At 36.6% G+C, this 19,952-nt stretch overlaps 2 protein-coding genes across 3 annotated transcripts in view; one reads left to right on the forward strand and one right to left on the reverse strand.

Annotated features, from left to right (window-relative positions):
* GIGYF2 (GRB10 interacting GYF protein 2) overlaps positions 1–19,952 on the forward strand; it is a gene marked incomplete at its 5' end in the record, with an annotated part of 108,841 nt that overhangs the window by 1,582 nt on the left and 87,307 nt on the right. The window contains 2 exons of the mRNA XM_017859364.1: positions 3,139–3,250; positions 4,331–4,371. Coding sequence (XP_017714853.1) covers positions 3,139–3,250; positions 4,331–4,371 — 153 coding nt within the window. The remainder of the gene's footprint in view (positions 1–3,138; positions 3,251–4,330; positions 4,372–19,952) is intronic.
* KCNJ13 (potassium inwardly rectifying channel subfamily J member 13) lies at positions 9,687–19,724 on the reverse strand. 2 transcript variants are annotated; one of them, XM_017859378.1, is made up of 3 exons: positions 19,604–19,724; positions 14,317–14,556; positions 9,687–12,041 (listed from the first exon to the last, which is right to left on the reverse strand). In XM_017859378.1, the coding sequence occupies exons 2-3, from the start codon at positions 14,538–14,540 to the stop codon at positions 11,981–11,983; spliced, it is 285 nt and encodes a 94-aa protein (XP_017714867.1). In that variant the 5' UTR covers positions 14,541–14,556; positions 19,604–19,724; the 3' UTR covers positions 9,687–11,980. The 2 variants fall into 2 exon arrangements, with proteins under 2 accessions (XP_017714867.1, XP_017714866.1); XM_017859377.1 differs by having other exon boundaries at positions 14,081–14,556.

Genomic DNA, 19,952 nt, shown 5'->3' on the forward strand with positions numbered 1-19,952 from the left:
TTTTTTTTTTTTTTTTTTTTTTTTAAACCTGAGGAGAGGTTAGACTGATCTGTAAAACTTACAGGAAATACCTGTGCAACAAAATTTTGGGTGATGGGATCTAGGCATGTGTGTGCTTCAAAAGCTCCACAGGCAATTCAGATTCATATACCGAATTAGGTTCCATTGGTCCAGAATTTGAGATCCATGCATCTTGGTGGCATGGTGGTGGTTTCGAGTTGGGACTGACCACTTATGGCTCTGGCTTGCTACTTGGGCGTTTCCTGTGGTTTTCCGCTGTGGGTTGGTGGCAAGGAGAGGTTGTACTTGGGTAACTGTGCCTCCAGTGCTTTTCAGGGTGAGCCAGGGAGAGATCGTCTTGATGAAGAAGTGTGAATAACACCGACTTTGTGTGCTGCAAATACCAAACAATCTCTAAACAGCACCCTCCCCCCCAATTGCTTAATCGAGAAACAAGTGAATGATTGAATTTCTCCTTGCTTTTTGGTTTATGATTGAATTTCTCCTTGCTTTTTGGTCTCTTTGAAATGAAGGGTTATCACATATGATAGAAGGCTTACATTCAGAATTTAATCAGGCTGTGTTAAAAAAGATAGATGTTGTGACATATGTAAGAAGTTGTGACTTTTTTTACATATTGATGTTGAAGAATGGCATGAAACTAGTCAAGTGACTGAACTGAGTTGGTGTGAAAAGTACTTTTAACAGTATCTCAACCACCTGTTGAGATCATTCTTTTTAATGATCTCAGTAGCTCATTTTCTAAAACAAGATTGTAATTATAATCTGTGGTATTGTGGTTTCCACTCATTACTTAATTTTAACTTGCTGGTTAAATAATGATTATTGTGGTTTTTCTTTGTATAGACAGAGCTAACATTAGATGATTATCTTGGCTGTTTGCAACTTTAGGAAACTTTGATGTGGAAATTGACTGATTTCCAGACTGCTAAATATCATGTACTAGTAAAATTTAAATAAACTAAATAGGTGGTAAGACAACATGAAACTGTCATCTTATTTTATTTGGTTAGGTTGTTTAAAAATAAAGTGGATTGACACAACTCTCAACCATTGTCTTCATCATTATTAAAAGGAAGTATGTTTTAATTCCCAAAAAGAATAGGGTGAACTCTCAGTAGAACAGTTCTTTATTGAGTTTTACGATAGGTTCATCATGTTATATTTACTTCCTTATTCATGTATGGGAACCACTCTGTAGAAGAATAAAATTTTTTCAAGTTGGAAAGCTTTAGAACCTGATCGTTGTAATATGTCCCACCATAAAGTTTTAGTATCATTAGCAGGGCCAGTGTCAGTGCTAGTCACAACTGAGAAGATATTTTATATGTGTTTTGCTTATTTTTCTGGTAAGCTGGAGGTTGTTTTTTATATTTATGTGTTTCTGGAATAAAACATCTTCAAGGTGGTACAAGTGTAATGGCCTTCCTGAGAAAATGGTTTTCTCTAAAAGGCAAGGAGACTTTTGTCCCCATCCTTAAATCTTCCTGTAGAGGACAGGTGTTACATGACAATTTGTATTACATTATTTTAGGATCTTAAATACAGTGTATACATTTCCTGAAGGGGAGAAGTACTTAAACTGTGAGTTGACTTTAAGTGAAGTTGACACAAGTGGAAGGGTAACTTTAAGATTATTACAGTTCCACTGTGCTTCTCACTTCCATTTGACAAAAGAAGTGGATACTTGCACTAGTCAAGAGGGTATCCATTGTTTCTAAGATTACCCACAAAATAATTTGGTGCATTATTTTGATATAATATAGCCATATAAAAGTAAAACTGTATTCTGAGTTAATTCTTTATAAATTACAAATAAGAAATAAAATTACTGCATGGATATTTGAAGTAATTAGCTCAATTATATTTAGCTTTGGGATGCATTCATCAAGATCCATCATCATTTTTCTTTGGGTCATTGTGCACTGTGAGAAAAATTGAGCTAGGGATGATGGCTAAGATTTCACCTGGTTATAAATACATCCTTAGACCCCCCCCACCCCCTTCCCCTCCTCTCATTTTCTCACCTGTGTATTGAATACAACTGTTTGTTGGGAAAACTGTACATAAAGTATAAAGCTAAAAAGCTGAAAGTACATATGGTCTTCTGCCTCCAGACCTAACAATTGGATATATAACCTTCCTGACCCTAATGGAGCAGCTATATCATTTATATAAATGGGGTAATTTTTATATGCATTGTTCTTCAGTATGTTCTTGTTATTGAACAGAATAACGTCAGTACTTAATCCACTGTGGCATCATTGTGTTCTACTGTATCGTTTTATCAGAATTTATATAGCTCATCCCTTATTGATTAGATTTCTAGTTTTTTTTTAATTACAGTGAAATCTTCATACATATATATTTGCATTTTTGTACAACTATTTCTATTAGGATAAATCCTAAATAGAATTGTTGAGTCAAATGTCAATAGATCTGACCAAATTGCCTTCAGTAAAGGCCAGTTTACGCTTGAACCACCCGAGAGAGCCTCTAAATCCCTGTACCCACACACACTACCAGCTTTGTTGGTTCAAGTTTAGTCCTGATATATTTCTTTTTAATCTCAAGATTTGGGTAAACTGTACCTTTGGTTACTGTGGAATATACCCTGTATGGCGTTCATGAGATTTGATGGTTTTAAAATTGATCTATTAAGTTATCCTTTTTCTGGGATTAGATAAATTATTTTAACTTTTATGCTTGACTTTTTAACTTTAGCCCCTGTCTTCTTAAACTCTCTAAACCAAGATTTCTTCCATTTTATGAAAATAAAACAGTAAAAAATTTAATCTACGGTAGTGTTTTATTGAACTTCTTAGAATTTCACTTTTCAACTTTTTGTTAAAGAACTTAATGTTTATACTTTCTTGTTCAGGACTGGGTCTGTTACATTATATTACTTTAGTTTTTTAACTTGTTTCTTTCAGCCTCTTGTGGTCTACCTACTTCAATGCCATTGTTGGTGTCACAAGTCAAGATCATCAGGCCTCGTTCAATATTTAAATGTAGATGTCCTGCCTTGTATAGAGAGAACTTTGGATACTAATTTATAGTGGTGAATGTGTGCCACATGTTGACATCTATCATTTTTTTCTGTTTTCTTGTTTTCAGGTAGAGGCAGAGGTGAATGTGGTTTCTACCAAAGAAGTTTTGATGAAGTAGAGGGTGTTTTTGGTCGAGGGGGTGGCAGAGAAATGCATAGATCGCAGAGCTGGGAGGAAAGGTAACTAAGGGATCCACATATTGGCATAAAATTTCTTGGCATATAAAATTACCTTTTTTGTGCTTTCTGCGGGGAGAAATGTTTTTGTACAGTTAAAGGGTTTCATTTTAAAAAATGCTCTTAAGTATTGAATATCAAGTTGTACGTTAGAATTTTTCTTTTTTTTTTTTTGAGACGGAGTCTCACTCTGTCGCCGGGGCTGGAGTGCAGTGGCCAGATCTCAGCTCACTGCAAGCTCCGCCTCTCGGGTTCACGCCATTCTCCTGCCTCAGCCTCCCGAGTAGCTGGGACTACAGGCGCCCGCCACAGTAGAGACGGGGTTTCACCGTGTTAGCCAGGATGGTCTCGATCTCCTGACCTCGTGATCCGCCTGTCTCGGCCTCCCAAAGTGCTGGGATTACAGGCTTGAGCCACCGCGCCCGGCCTAGAAATTTTTAAATGATTCTCATTTAAAGGAAGAAGGATTCTAGATGGATAGGTTAATACATGAATGCCAGCATAGTTAATTTGATTTGGTATTTGATACCAAATACCAAATTGTCGTGTTATTGTTTGTTGGTATTAGTAAAAGTATCTTCTCTCTGTATTGTTTGTGACTTTATATGAAGTCTATCAAGATGAGTGGGAGCAATTGCACAAAGATGCATGTACAAGAATGTTCACTGTGATGATATTTATAATATCAAATAATTGGAAATAAGCCAAACATATTGATATTGCCCTTATATAATTGTATATCCACAAAGTAGGATATTATATGAGCATTAGAGGTGTTTTTGAAAATATTTAATGATGTGGGAAAAGACATTCTAAGAGCAGTATATAAAACTGTATACTATGTATCTAATTAAAAAAACAATATTTTGGGTCAATAGAAACAGCTTTTGGTAGGTGAGGGGATGGATATTTTTCTTTTTATCTTTGTGCTTTTCTGTATTTTCCAAATATTAGGCAATAACTATGTATTTGTTTTGTAATTTGAAGAAGAAATGCTTTTAGAAAAGTGGGAAAGTGAGTGTCACAGATAGGAAATCTATATCACTGTGGGACTTTGTTTGAAATTTATTGTTTCTTTTCCAGGGGTGACAGACGTTTTGAAAAACCGGGACGAAAAGATGTAGGTAAGGTTCTTACCTACACACATAAGGATAAATTTATTAAAAATCAGTCTCAGTTACCTGCACCTCTCCAGTAGATGGGGCTGCAGCATTTCCTGCATTTAAACTTCCACGGTTATTTGAAGTCTCTGCTGCATGAAACCAGAGATGAATACAGCCATTAGGATTTACTTGACTGACTTGGTCTGTGTGTTCTTTGCAAGGCATGTATTCTTTATTAAGGCCAGTTTGTGAACTGAAGACTCAAGTTAGGAAACAATCTACTAACTCTTTTTCTAGTGTCGACAGCATCTCACAGATGAGAAGAAATGGGGCAAATGCTAAAATCTTTGCTTTTGTATCAGAGAACAAAGGGCAAAACTATGAATGTTCTTAATTTACTAATTTATTCATCTGGCCTTTTTGCTGTATAGTGTTTTTTTTTTCTTGTTTTGTGATGAGAACAAAAAAATTAACTAAGATAAATTACAGTTAAGGTAGCCACTGAAGAGGAACATAATAAAGGAACAGGATTTCATTGTTTATGATGAATTAATCATAATTTATATTTAAATTTGTATTTAAATACGTAATTTATATTTAAAGAATTTATACTGTTAAGATGAGCTTCCTAACTGATTAAAGATACTACCTTACAAACTACCAGTAGGTATTAACATCTGAGAGAAAATAATGCCAATTTGTAGTACTATGAATTGGTACTATGAAAATTATCATTACAAGTTCCAAATCCTGCAAGTGCTAAAAAAGTTCTCCAGAGCGTGATTATAACTGATGATGGTAATCATTTCTTGTTTGTAGTTTTTTTGTTTTGTTTTGTTTTGCTTTTGGAGCAGAGTCTCAAAGGCTGGAGACTCTGTCACCCAGGTTGGAGTGCAATGGTATGGTCTCGGCTCACTGCAACCTCTGCCTCCTGGGTTCAAGTGGTTCTCCTGCCTCAGCCTCCCAAGTAGTTGGGACTACAGGTGCATGCCGCCACGCCTGGCTAATTTTTGTATTTTTAGTAGAGATGGGGTTTCACTCTGTTGGCCAGGCTGGTCTTGAACTCCTGACCTCACGATCCACCTGCCTCAGCCTCCCAAAATGCTGGGATTACAGGCATGAGCCACCGTGCCTGGGCAGTGGTAAATATTTCTTGTAAACATATGTTAAATATGTAAATACCATTCACAGACTGATTTGCAGATTGTTTTAAAAACTAAGTAATTGTAACAGCTTTGTATCACTGTTTCTGTTAAAAACTTAAAGATATCAGTAATTAAAATTTCTCATTTATGAATGTGGCATTGGGAATACATAGTTGTATTTACATTAATAAAAACCATTAAGGCCCAGTGTGGTAGCTCATGCCTGTAATCCCAGTGCTTTGGGAGGCCATGGCTGGACAGCCTGGGCTACATGGTGAAACCCTGTCTCTACAAAAAAGTACAAAAATTAGACATGCATGGTGGCGTGCGCCTGTAGTCCCAGCTGCTTGGGAGGCCATCATGGGATGAGAGGATAGCTTGAGTCCAAGAAGTTGAGGCTGCAATGAGCTGTGATCACACCATTGCACTCTGTAGCCCAGGTGGCAGAGTGAGATCCTGTCAAAAAAAAAAAAAGGTGTATAGCATGAAGAAAGTTGGAACAGACTAGGTGGATAGTTTATTGTTAGCTTTAACCATTTTGCAGACTATTGGGTTAACATAATCATGGGGGGCTTGTCAAGACCTCTGCTCCCATCCTTGTCTGATTCAGTACTTTTGCCATGAATATGTAGAGGGATGAGCAGTAGTTTAAAGAGTACAGGATTTGGAATCAGAAGATCATGGTTATTCTGAGTTCTCAGATCTCATTAGTCTTGTAATAAAATGAGTGATAATGCCTTACAGAATTTTTTTTTTTTTTTTTTTTTTTTGAGACAGAGTCTTGCTCTGTCGCCCGGGCTGGAGTGCAGTGGCTGGATCTCAGCTCACTGCAAGCTCCGCCTCCCGGGTTCATGCCATTCTCCTGCCTCAGCTTCCCGAGTAGCTGGGACTACAGGCGCCCGCCACCTCGCCCGGCTAGATTTTGTATTTTTTAGTAGAGACGGGGTTTTACCGTGTTAGCCAGGATGATCTCAATTTCCTGACCTCGTGATCCGCCCGTCTCGGCCTCCCAAAGTGCTGGGATTACAGGCTTGAGCCACCGCGCCCAGCAAAATTTTTAGGATTATGTAGTTCTCCCACTTTATTTGTGGGAGATACATTTCAAGACCCCTGGTGGATGCCTGAAACCCCTGAAACCACAGATGGTACTGAATCCCATAAATACTGGTTTTCTATACATATATACCTATGATAAAGTTTAATTTATAAATTAGGCACAGTAAGAGATTAACAGCAATAACTAATAAAATAGAACAATTATAACAATATACTGTAATAAAAGTTATGTGAGGCCAGGCACAGTGGCTCACACCTGTAGTCCCAGAACTTTGGGAGGCTGAGGTGGGCGGATCACTTGAGATCAGGAGTTTGAGACCAGCTTGGCCAACATGGTGAAACCCTGACTCTACTAAAAATACAAAAAAAATTAGCCAGGTGTGGTGGTGAGCACCTGTAATCCCAGCTACTGAAGGGGCTGAGGCAGCGGAGTTGCTTGAACCCAGGAGGTGGAGGCTGCAGTGAGCTGAGATTGTGCCACTGCACTCCAGCATGGCTGACAAAGCAATACTCTTGTCTCCAAAAAAAAAAAAAAAAGTTATGTGAATGTGGTCTCTATCTCTTTCTCAAAGTACTGTAATATTTTTGGATCACGATTGACCATAGTTAACTGAAACTGTAAAGCAAAACTGTGGATAAGGCGGGATTACTGTAAATAAGAGCATATGAACTCATTTATTCAACAAATACTGAATTCCCACTTATGTGCTAGGTGTAAAATATTTCTTTAGAGGATATTCTTGGTGTGCTGATCAGATTTTCTAATCATTCAATATTGTAAGGGATAGCTATGGAGTAGAACAGTTAGGACATGGGATGAGAATCAAGGTGAATCAAGAGACCAAATCTAATCAAATGGGGAGTTTTAACAGCAGAAATTAAAAGTCTTACATAAGGAAATTACAGAATTTAAGGAGTGGCTGCATGTAAAAGCAGCCTCCTGTGGAAAGGTTGCAACCCTCTCAGTGACTCTGGGCTTCATGTTCATCAGCGGTGTGCTGATGTCCTCTCAGCCATGGGCAGTATTTCCTAAAGTGTCCTCAGTGAGTCAGATGATAGGCCCATTGTCTTTTATGTTGTCAAGGCAAGCCTAAGCATTGTGTTCACTTCTGGGACCACACCTTGAAAGGGTCCACACATTGGAGTAGGAGGGCTGGGACATTTAAAGCCTTGTGATGGGAGCTGTGTGAAGGAAATGGAGCTGTTTAGATAGGAGACAACATTGTGGACAGGGCAGAGTGGGGAGGAGGTCTTATAGGGTCACTGTCTATCAATACTTGCTTGCTAATCATGATCATGTGAGTGAGGACTTAGACTTGATCTGTAAGAGTCTAAAGGGCAGAAAGAGGCTAACTGTTGGAAGGTTCAAGGAGGCAGGTACTGCACACAATCTTAAAAGATCTAGTAATTAGAGTTGTCTGAAAATGGCCTGGGTTGCCTTGGGAAAGTAGAGAGTTGCTAGAATAAGAATAGCCTGATTTTAACTGTTCACACATATTCACACTTTGGTGGTTTGGAATGCTCAAGTTTAGTCATCGTTATTTGTGGTTTTCATATTTTAACTACATTAATCCAATGAGGGTAACTTTCTTAGCCATCCTCTGTTAAAGGTAAACGTTCTTTTCTTTACATCCCATTGGTATATATTTGAAAAGGCAAGTTCCATAAAACTAAACTGACATGAAGTATCTCAGAATATTAAGGATACTAACTTCTAGTTAGTATCTACTGTTATGTATTGTAACTGGTAGTATACTAAAATATGGTAATTTCCACCTGCATATATATTCTAATATGTCATAGTGACTTTGAATGCTTTTTGAAAAGATGCTCACTTCAGGTTAACTGTGCTAAAAATTCTGAGCTTTTAGTTTTTGGAAGTAATCCACTTTTGTTGACGATAATGTAGATCTTTATAAAACATTGTTCATAATTATATCTTACACTCTCCAAGAGTAGCCATACTAAACTAGTTTGTTCAGACACACTGATATGTTGATCAGTGTGAGATCAATATGAGTATATTGTGAGGTGTCCGACGACATCACATTAAGACAGTTCAAGTACTGAAGGTTCCAGGATGATCTGTTCTTTTTAAAATTAGGAATGATGCTTACCATGTATTTGCTTCTTATGAAAAGAGAAATGGGTAGAATTACAGACATCTGGGTAAGAAGCTTACATAGTCCCTGTGAACAACTGTAGGAGAATGTGAAGATGGAAAAAGGTCTTTGATACTAGAGGTAGAATTGCTATTCAGTAGGAATTGATTGTGCACAGGGGGAGATCAGTTCTGGTGTTCATCTTGTGGTATAATAATGTAAGGGTGAAATGAAAGGATTATTAAAAAATAATCCAGATGATACCAGTACACTCAGCCAAGTGCAATACAGATTAGTGTATTTTGGTATGAAATATTTGTTAATAGACATAGCAGTTTTTGGTTATAGACTCTTCTGATACTTGGTAGTATGGGCTTGTACATACATAAAACTAGGCCCCTAAGATTTTTGGTAACTACATGTCTCCAGTTTGTTGGAACTGTCATGCTATCTTTATCAGTTTCCAAAGGAACGTTTAACATTAGTTCCAAAGTAGTCTTCCTGATGATGTATGCCAGACTCCATGACCAAGCTCCCAGATGATCCAGGTTAGTGAGCTGCACATCCGGGAAGGCAGAGTAGCCATTCCTGCCTCCCAGTAATTTCCCGCCTTTTTCCTTTTTTACTTCATTTTCCTCAGTGGATAATGGTCTTTCTATAGAAAACCTAATCCTTAACCTAGAAACTGTGATTTGAAATAAGTGAAAGAAACAATGAACAGTCCTCCCAGAAGCTTTCTATCTCCTGCAAAAAAGTTTTGGATCGTGTTTCTTACAGATTTATAAAATGTTTATTAAATAACAGTAGTTTGCCAATAGTTTTTTTTGGCATGTGTAGGGGAAGTCATATTTAGTTTTCAAATGCCAAATTTATGTGTAAACAGTAAGTATAATACGAAACTTATTTGACTTGAATGGAACCTTAGATCCCAGGTTTTAGTCATTCACTTATATCACCCTGGGCAGCTTTACTTAACTAGCGAGAGTGTGATCTGTGTAAGTGATGTAGTGCCTTTAGGAAAAAACATACCATGTAAGTCTTCAATACTACTTTATTTTCATAGGTTAGGTGAATCTTGTTAATTTATTATAGAAATAAGAATTCTTGCTGTCTTTATGTGTTACAATAGTCTTGGGTTGGGAAAATCTGTTGGTCTGATTTCTACCTAAGAATGAATGTCTAAGATTTTCAAACAGCAAAAGTTCACAATAATTAAGTTTCTGTGTTCTTGATATTCTTCTGCTATTATCAGTCTTAGACCACTCCAGAGTTCTTCTTTATTTTCTTTTCCTTTTGGTCAAATAGTAGAAAAATGTGACTTGCTGCTGAGCCCTGCTCTTCACACCTGCTTGCCTTTACTCAGCTAGTATTTATTTCAAGAGATGATTCCTGCCTAGGTCATCACCAGTGGGGAAGGTTAAACTTTCATTTTTTCCCACAGAAACCTGAATAAGGGAAATTTCAGAAAAGAACAGCCACAAATCTGTTTGAAACCTGATAGGGTGACTTTTGGTTTTTGTTTTGTTTAAGGACAGTTTGTTTTTTTTATTGAAATGAAAATCATGCAAATGATCATTTTAAACTGGACATAAGGGAAAGGGCTCGTTTTAGCATAGATAAAATAAAAAATGAAACAGAGGAAGCATAATTTTTATGGAGTATTAGATTTAGAAAGAAATACTAGAGTTCATCTAGTCCAACCTCCTACTGGTGAGTAAACACTCATTTTGTGTTTATAGAAAAAACTATTTGAAGTTGGAAACAGGAATTTGGGTTTGAAAATGCTTTGTTGCCTAATTATCTTTTGCTTTATCTACTGTAGATTTTTTTCCCCTACTCACTGAAGTTATATCTAAGTAAAGCTTTGTATCTATAAAGACTTAAATTATTTTGTATTTATGAATTAGAGCCTTCATGGTGTTTTATATGATCAAATCAATCATACATAGGAGGGGAATGTTTTTACTTAGGTTGCTAGAAGTCATTTAGGTGAATCACTGTTTGATTATTATGGAGGACAATTTTAAAGTAAATAAAATTTTGCATCTCCTTGCAATGCAAAATACCACCCTGCAGATTCCATTTGGGCAGGAGCTAATCTGATCACCTTTTGCCACAAATATATGAACATATGTATGTGTTTGGGTGTCATGTTGAAATGCTTTTAGGTTTATATATAAATCTGTACTTTGTTGCTTTTCTCGTTAATTTTTGTTCTTAGTTAAAAATTAAGGAGGTAATACTTACTCAAGTTTCATAGTATAAAGAACCAAATGAATGATCTTTGTTGTCTTGAAAAAATCCCAGCTTTTAAAGGATGTTCACTAAGTATAGTGAAGTCATCATTCCACCCGGGGAGCTAGGTTTGAAGCTAAACTATTGCTTCAATTTGCAGACGAAAATGAGAGTTTAATGGTTGCTTTTCTTGGAGTTCAGTTGTGTTAAACTTCACTGTCCATTTTGCCTTCATTACTAGTATCATACCACATTCTTATAAATTCACCAGCAACATTTCTGTATAAGTGTCTGTCAAGTTGAGTTACATTGATTTTAGCAGGTAACAAACTTTGTTGTAATATAGAGTGTTATGTTTCCAGAATTTGTATTGTTAGCTCAGCCATTTTTATGTGGGCGTAGGCATGATTACCGTGATGTAATCAGAGAGCTGTAATTAGCATTGAAAAAAGAAAACATAAGATACAGTGAAGAAAAAGTAGCTGCATAACTGGCTGGGTGTATTTAATACATTAAAAAATGGATAAGTCTTATTCTGTCAGTCCTGTTTCAGAGATCTGAAAATTATCAATGCTTTGTCCATTGATGCGAATATCCAGGTCAGTCCTGTTTGGGCTTTTAGAAACCAGAGGAGTTGGAAATTCAGGGATAGTCTTGTCAAAATTCTGCATCTTGATTTGATATTCACCTTTGGAACCTCGGGTCAACAGAGATGCAAAACAGTGATGTAACATGATCTCAGAGGGTAGGTAGGATGTCCTCCTTTGGCATATTTCTCCGGTGCCCTCCTGCATTGCTGAAAGGTATACAACTAATTCAAAGTGGGAAGGATTTTCATGCTGGAGCAGAGTAGCCAGAGGACTCGATGGTGTAATGGAGTGATAGTAGGTTAGTGGAAAGATAAAGAATGGACATTCCTCAGAACTGATGCCATCAAGGTGGAAATCTACACTGGTCTGGTAGAGTTTGCCATTTTCTCTTTCCTGATAGAGCACAGCTGAGACCCGGACACTGGTTAGAGGGCTAGGTCGGGTGTTGGCCACTTGGAAGATAAGATTAGGTTTGCCATCTATGTGAGCTACTACTGCTATGTCAGTAAAGCGAATTGAGAAAGCTCGATTTTTTGGCCGGGCAATCTTCGCCACAAAGGCACCTAAATAAGAAATTATTGAATTTTTTTTAGCATGAAGACTTTAAATATCAATACTTTTTCTGAATGAGAAGGGTATATCAAATATTTACACATTTTTTGGTGCCATGCCTTTCAGTGAGTCAGGAATTGAACTCATTGTTAATTTGGTTAGTCTTATTTGCCTGAAGCATTTTTCAAAGTACATTTCTGTTTAAAAACCATTATTTCAAATGAATAAGCAAAATTATTTTGTTACAGAGAAATGTAAAACTTCGTCCTCTAGTTTTTTACCAAGTCAAAGAAGTGGTCACTTCCTATATTCCTGCCTGTGCTTAAAAAAAAGTAATAGAAAATAAATGCAACTTGGCTACAGCCAGATTAAGTTGAAGTAGAGACTAGATTCAGAGTAGAATGATTGGGGATGGAGAGGGGACCAGTAGAATGAGTGATATTTTGGCTGGGCACAGTGGCTCACTCCTGTAATCCCAGCACTTTGGGAGGCTGAGGCGGGCGGGTCACTTGAGGTCAGGAGTTCGAGACCAGCCTGGCCAATATGATGAAACCTTGTCTCTACTAAAAATACAAAAATTAGCTGGATCTGGTGGCGCATGCCTGTAATCCAGCTACTCAGGAGGCTGAGGCAGGAGATTGCAGAGAGCCAAGTTTGTACAACTGCACTCCAGCCTGGGCAACAGAGCAAGACTCCATCCCCCCACCCCCCAAAAAAAGAGGGATACTTTGAAGAATTCTTAAACTTTGAAACATACCTTTTCTGGGGCAAGGGAGGACTGACTATCAGGTAATTTCAGTGCACCTTTCAGATGTATCTTCCTTGTGCCCTAAGCTATAGATAAGAGTTTCTTAATCAGTTTTGTGCCACAGATTTTATTGGCAGGTTTTTGGTAAGGTCTAAGAAGTAAATACTTATCAGAATTACGTTTTAAGTGCTTAAAATATAAAAGAAACCAAATTATTGAAATTCAGTTGAACATTTAAGAAATGATATTATAGTACCATATGTACCTTACTGATACATTAAATAACAGTCTAGTGGTGGGTTTATTACTGTGATTTTGAAGTGTTCTGGTTTGATATGACAAAATATTTATGATTTCTGTTTGAATCAAAGCTAGTAATACTGCTGATGATACTGTTTTTTGTTGCCTGTAGGAAATGCCAAGTTTCAGTTAGTGGTTTGTGCCAAGAGATGTAAGTTTTTCCCATCTAAGTTTATAGATCCCCTTAATTGTATCCAAAGGACTGACCCAGTGTAGGAACTCTTTTTGTAGAAGTTTGTGATTTGCGGGTTATAGAGCTGGTTGGTAGCACATTGGGATTTCATTCCAGATCATTCTGCATATGGCCCAATGCTTGCCTTCTCAGATTATTATTGAATAGTATATTAAAGCCAAGTTTTCTTTTAAAAGTATGTATGTCACATAAAAGGGCACTAGTCGTCCTTCTTTAAAGGAAAGAGTTTTCTGTGTTCATGAGCAAAATTTCATAATCTTTGTGGACATATTTCCAGTGCATTTTGCTAAGAATGTGTATACGTAACTTGTTCTCTAACATATGATGCTGACTGTGGTGTTCTGGGCTCACTGGCATAAAGTAAATGTTGAAAAGATGAACTCATAGGAGGGAATTCTAACCCAGTGAAGAAAAAAAACCAAATTCCTGTGTTAGGTAAAATAACTGTCAAAATATGTATTGAATGTATTTATTCATTTGTTTGACAAAATGATTAGCTTCAGTGGAAACCTTTTAAATCTTTTTAAAATTTTTTTTTATATAGGATATTTCTGCAGTTTAGTGTCATACTGATCTCTTTTTTCTTAAGTAGTTCCAGTAAGTAAAATTTTGGCATTGAGACAGGTTCCTAATGCATTTCTCCTATTTTTTTTTCTTGGCTCTAAACTGTTTCTTTTCTATCTTAGACATTACCTGCTATTAATATAGATAAATTATTCTGTAACAGTATTACTTATAACTGACTATACCCTTTCCAAACACCTGTAGTTTTTTTTTTTTTTTTTTTTTAAGAACAAAGACAAAATTACCTGTGATAAAAGCCTCTAGCATGAGGCCTAGGAGCATTTGTATGGCAAGTAAGGCGATTGCGCTTGGACAGTCACCACTGGGGAACATGGTACCATAACCAATTGTGAGTTGTGTCTCCAGGGAGAAGGAGAATGCAGCTGTGAAACTGGTGATATACTTGACACAAATAGTGTGGTTTTCAGGTGGGGCATCATGATCTAGTTCCAGATCACCATTCATCTCAGCTAGAACATACCAGAGCACTGCAAAGACAAGCCAGTGGACAACAAAAGAAGCAGAAAAGACCAACATCATCCAACGCCAGCGCATGTCCATTAGGATTCCCCAAGCATCTCGAAGATATGCAAGACCTCTTTGAGCGCCATCCATTTGAAGTGTGCTGTGGCCATCCTTGGTGACCATCCTCCGGTATCTTTGACTTAGGAGGGGAGCAATAACTTTGCAATTACTGCTGTCCATTTCAGGCTGTATTTCTCTGAAATCAAGAGTAAATTAGTAAGCTCTTAACTGTTTTACAGTTAATGTTTGTGAATTTGGAGACCTCATGCACTTTCTGCTTTCTTGGGAGTGCTTCTCTAACCACAACTTCGCCAACTCGCTCGCTTTTCTCTTTATGTAAGGGGGCATTTACTAAGTCATTCATTTGGGAGCTAATTGTGTGTTACCTTAAAATATCTTTTCCATTGTTTCTTTGAATGACTGTTAAGGCATTGTTTAACATTTAAACATTTTCTGAGTATATTTTAAAATTCCTGTGGGTAGAGATTGTATACCCCTGTGTCTTCCTTGCATAAGTCCAGGTGTCAAGCATTTATTGATTTGACCAAATATTATGTGTAAAGACTAGCATTTCATAGTTAATTTATAATTATTCATTCATAATTAAAAGGAGTATGTTTAAATATGTAAGTGTTCTTCTGTGTAAATAATTAGAAGTCATTTGGAAGCTTATTTTTAAACTATCTGCAAATCTTTTGAAGCCAGATTTAGTGCTAGGACAAGGCTTGCATTTGTGGTAAGCGTTTAGAGGTCTGTAGTTCTAATGTATGCCTTATAATTAGCCTATTCAGAGTTTGATTTATTGATTTGTATTTTTAGAGGCAGAGTCTTGCTCTCCCTCCTAGGCTGGAGTGCAGTGGCACAATCATAGCTCACTGTAACCGCGGCTAATTTTTAAAATTTTAATTTTTGTTGGTACTGGGTCTCAATATATTGCCTAGGCTGATCTTGAACTCCTGTTCTCAAGCCTTCCTCCCACTTCAGCCTTCCAAAGCACTGGGATTACAAGGTTGAGCTACCACACCTGGCCTTGTTTATAGTTTTATGATTAGGCTTTATTTGTTTTTGTCATTTTGCAACCATGTTCATGGATTGTTTCTGTCCTGGATGATAGATTGCTGTCTTTTTGAATATTCTAGGCTCTGATTAGATTGTGGGGTAGAAAGAGAATTGTTTTCTTGGCAAAATAAGAAATTCCAGGTAGACATTTCTAGATAGCATTAGCTTTAAAGGTAAGTAAACCAGAAGAAAAAGTTTTAAGAGTTTAATGAACTAAAATAATCATTAAGGGGTTAAATAAGAATTTTAAAAAGATAAAATTAGTATAATTAATTTTCTGCTACAAACAGTTTTCAGCAGTGGTTATCCTTTTCTCAAGATGGTGAGTAGAAATCTAACGTATGCCTTCCTTGTAATCATCCTTGCGTATAAGAAAGGTGTCTTAAGACTTTAGTATAGCAGTTATCAGGAACAGAACAGGAAATGCAGCTTTGCTTCCCTTGAGTGAGCCTCTCTTCTTTGCTACAATCCAGGACGATGAGTTTATATTTAACTCTCCTTTGCTTCTTCCTTCAGAGGTAGATACCCTTGAGAGTGCTGCATACCCACTTCCTGCCTTTTAATGGGGCTTAGGAAGGGCACTACAAATGTGTGGAACTAGGTTGTTGCTTGGGTTTCCTAGTTCCTGTATCTAGGGACTTTGGGGCTTTAGAGGCTGCCTTTCTGTGTTGTTGGAATTGGATATTGGCCAGCTAGGTATATACAACTTTCTTCTTTGCTCTGAGGTAACTTAACATTTATTGGTGATTAACTAGAGACTTTTTTTTGTATTTTCTTCAGATTTGACCTGATGAAACACTGGGATGATTTATTTATTTAGATTAGATGGCGATTTCAGTTTCATATGATAGACTTTAAAAAGTCTTGGTGCATTATTTTAATGTTTTATAGCTTATGACCCTAACAAGTTGTCATAATCATTTAGTGTATTATTTTTTCTTGGCATAGCTACTTAATGACCCTTATTTTGTTAGATTATTTTTAAATAATCTAACCTGATCTCTACGCTTTGGAAACAACAACAACAAAATCTTCATAGGCACTGTGATCACTGCTTTCATACTGTATTATCTCTTAATTCTTCGGTATCTCAACTAGATAGCTATTGTTCCCATTTTCAGATGAAGTCACTGGTGCTCAGACAGATAAAAGAAATTTACACAAGGCAAATTGGAGCTTTGGATTATTTGGATGATTCAAGTTTAGCTAACTTCAAAGCCAGTTAATTTTTTTTTTTTTTAACTACAGGAAGTGTTTGGTGAAATAAGTCTTTCCACAAATGATTGGTACTGCATTCTCAAGATAGTCTTTGACAGCCAAATTTCTAGCACCTTTAGTAGATGCCTTTCTTGCCCCTATAACTGTCTCAAGTATCTATATTAAACCATTGTTAACTTTATTCGTGATTCTTGTGATAGTAATGATTAATAATATTAGCTAATATATATATATATTGTTTAGCATGTACCAGGAGTCATACCAAATACTTCATATGTACAAACTGATGTGAAGCCAGTGGCCAGTGTCTGTCACAGAGTAAGCTCTCAGTAAAGTATTAGTTGCTTTATTGTTATTAAAAATGTGTCTGGCTCGCAGCACTTCGGGAGACCGAGACAGGAGGATTGCTTGAGTCCAGGAGTTTGAGACCAGCCTAGGCAACGTAGTGAGACTTTGTCTGTCTTTAAAAAAAAAAAAAAGTGTCTTAAGTTTCACAGTAATAGAATAAGTACCACTCGTAGTCCCATTTTACAGATAATGAAAGTGAGGAACCAGGCATGGTGGCTCATGCCTGTAATGCTAACACTTTGTGAGGCTAAGGTGGGAGGATTGCTTGAGGTCGGGAATTCAAGACCAATCTGGCCAACATAGCGAGACCTTGTCTCTAAAAAAAAAAAAAGAAAGAAAGAAAAAGAAAATGAGGTAGTAAATGGTGGAGATGAATCCCATATATTCTGAGTCCAGAGTTAGTGACATACTGCCTCCAAAACAGACATTTGACCCTGCTTAGCTTTTGTAAATAATACTGTTTCATTTGATTAGTTTTGTTCAAGAGCCACTCCAGAATATTTGTTCTTCAGTAATGTTGATTAGGTTCAGACCTATTATTTGTAGTTAAAAATAGATTTTCAGTGAGGAAAGACTTCTTTCAAGACTTGAAGATTATTACAGTCTGAATTATTAGATAGTCTAGTTGTGTTTTGCACATCAGTAAAATTAAAGCAATGTAGAGAGGAGAGTTATGACATAACATTGCCAAGTTTATATTTTGCCAGATGAGAAGACAATTTTAGAAGTATAATACTGTCATAAATAAAATTATGATGACATAATAAAAGATTTTGACACTTGGAAGGATATAACAATGAAAGGATATTTGGTTGCCTTCAAAATGGTGGGTGAATAACTTTGTCATTCTCCACTGTTGTTGCTTCCTGTCTGTGTGGAAATGCCCCTCATGCTCCTGGACGCTGGTGCTTGTTCCACATGTGGAGCTACTCTCCTACTGAATGCTGCGAAATGCTTAGTGTTGCACAAAAGCTTGAGGAAGATAAAGCTCCATGATTCTTTTTTATTTTCAACCTACTTTATGAAAGTTCTAAAATTCCTTACTTAGAGCCTTTCTGTGTAGACTATAACTAACAAAATTCATCATTCTCATTTGGGCCTTTTCAGGGCTGTTTTCTTACCTACAACTTTTGTGGCACTCTTACTCAAGGCTCTTTACAATTTTATTTTATTTTTCTCTTGCAACTAAATACATGGAAAAACCTGTGAACAGGGGAGTCAAAGGCTAATAATCAGAACAGTTAAGCAGCATTTTTTTTTTTTTAACCTAAGACTGCTGGATTTGATTTAGATTGTGCTGGCAAGTGGAGTAGTATAGAGAAGGAAGATTGATTTCTAATTTCCACTTAACCAATTACCCTGAATAACTATTCTGTGGACTCCTACAGTCAGTGTGGTTTAGTGTAGAGAATGCAGGATAAGGGGATATGGCCTTCAGGCTCTGGCACTGTTGGTTACATAGCTGTGTTATTTTGGGCAAACCACTCAATCCCCTTGGCCTGACATCCTTAGATTAAAACAAAGAAAGTGAAAAAAGAGGGAATTATGGTAATAAGATTTCTTAAAACTCTACAGACTTATGTAAATGAACACATTTCCACTTCCTACAACGTATACAAGTTTCCTATATGATTTCTTTTATTTCTGTATAGTTTGATGTCTGCTTGTATGGTTTAAAAAATTATATTATTGTTACCTGATATTTAAGTCTCATCAACTGATCCCAATAGAAAGTGGAGTGGAAGGTTGGGAAGGTTTGCTTCTATTGCTGTGTGTGTGTGTGTGGGCTGTAAAATATTTGCCCATTGATAAATTATTTGGAGGAAAAATAGTACCTATTAAAAAATGATAGCTTCACTGATCATCAAAATTCATTCTACTCATTGGGTTGTAGCACTTACAATTATGTCTTTTCTGTTCCCATGATATAAAATAGTATAGTTCATACTAAGGAGCCAAGATAAAGGCTATAACTAACAAACATTAAATGAACATGGTATTACTATGTATTTGTTCACGTCTGGTGTAAATACTTGATATCGAAAGTCTTATAATGATTTCTTCTGCCCTCCATAATTAGGGCAAACACTATGAGTTCTAACCCTATTATATAAGCTCAGAGATTCTATTTTACTCTCTTAATTACAGAAATATCTACTAATTTCAGCAATAATTCCATGCTTAAAAACTTACAATTAGGATACTCATCACTTTCTTCTTAAAGAAATAAAAACAAAGTGGCTTATTCTTTTGGCATTTGTTTTTTTATGCTCATTTTGGGTTTTGAAATTCCTTCCAAAAGAAAAGACTTTTCTCAAGCCACTGAATTTTTTTTCCTAAGGCCTTTATCCTCTACTGATACATTATAATAGAAAATAGTGTACACTTAAAACAGTTAAGAAGAAAATATCTAGTAATGCATTCAATATGGCTGTTATTCCATTTTTAAAATTTAAGGTAAAAGAATATAGAAACCTTACTATACTACCCTATAGATAATGCCCTTGTTTTGAAAATCTATTGGAAGTAATCTAGCTGTGTTCCTATTTGCCAGTCAGTTTCCTTCCCTGTTTCCCATAAGGAAAGAAATAAGAGTGGATATTATTGCATGTACTCACCAGTTCTTTTGCTGGGTCAGCCTTTATGCCAAGGTAGGTCTTAAGGAAATTTATAGAGTCTGCCTTTTTGATCAGATAATTTTAATCTACAAGTCTAGTTTGTAGGTTCTCTTCTTGAACTGATTTTACAGCTTAGATTCCTGTGTTTATAACGTTGTGGGGGCTGGTTTCAGCTGAAGTTGATGTGATTGGTCACTTAGCCTGCAGGGGGGCCAATTAGCTCTGATCATGTGGAAAAGAATGCTGGTTTGTTAGGAGGTCTTTCTTTACCCAACACAAACCTTAACAACTCTGGAGAAAGCCTCCAGAACTGACTTGGAGAAGGGGTGCATTTTTTCCCTCTAATCAG

The sequence above is a fragment of the Rhinopithecus bieti genome, unplaced genomic scaffold (assembly GCF_001698545.2).
Source record: "Rhinopithecus bieti isolate Rb0 unplaced genomic scaffold, ASM169854v2 scaffold_50517, whole genome shotgun sequence".
Classification (NCBI taxonomy): domain Eukaryota; kingdom Metazoa; phylum Chordata; class Mammalia; order Primates; family Cercopithecidae; genus Rhinopithecus; species Rhinopithecus bieti.

What these genes read in the sequence shown, in the direction of transcription:
- KCNJ13 (XM_017859377.1), bottom strand. Translation starts at nt 14,540, where the DNA reads ATGGACAGCAGTAATTGCAAAGTTATTGCTCCCCTCCTAAGTCAAAGA. An exon ending in GCTAGAGGCTTTTATCACAG is followed by an intron (nt 12,042 to 14,080) that starts GTAATTTTGTCT and finishes TTTCTTATTTAG; the next exon opens with GTGCCTTTGTGGCGAAGATT.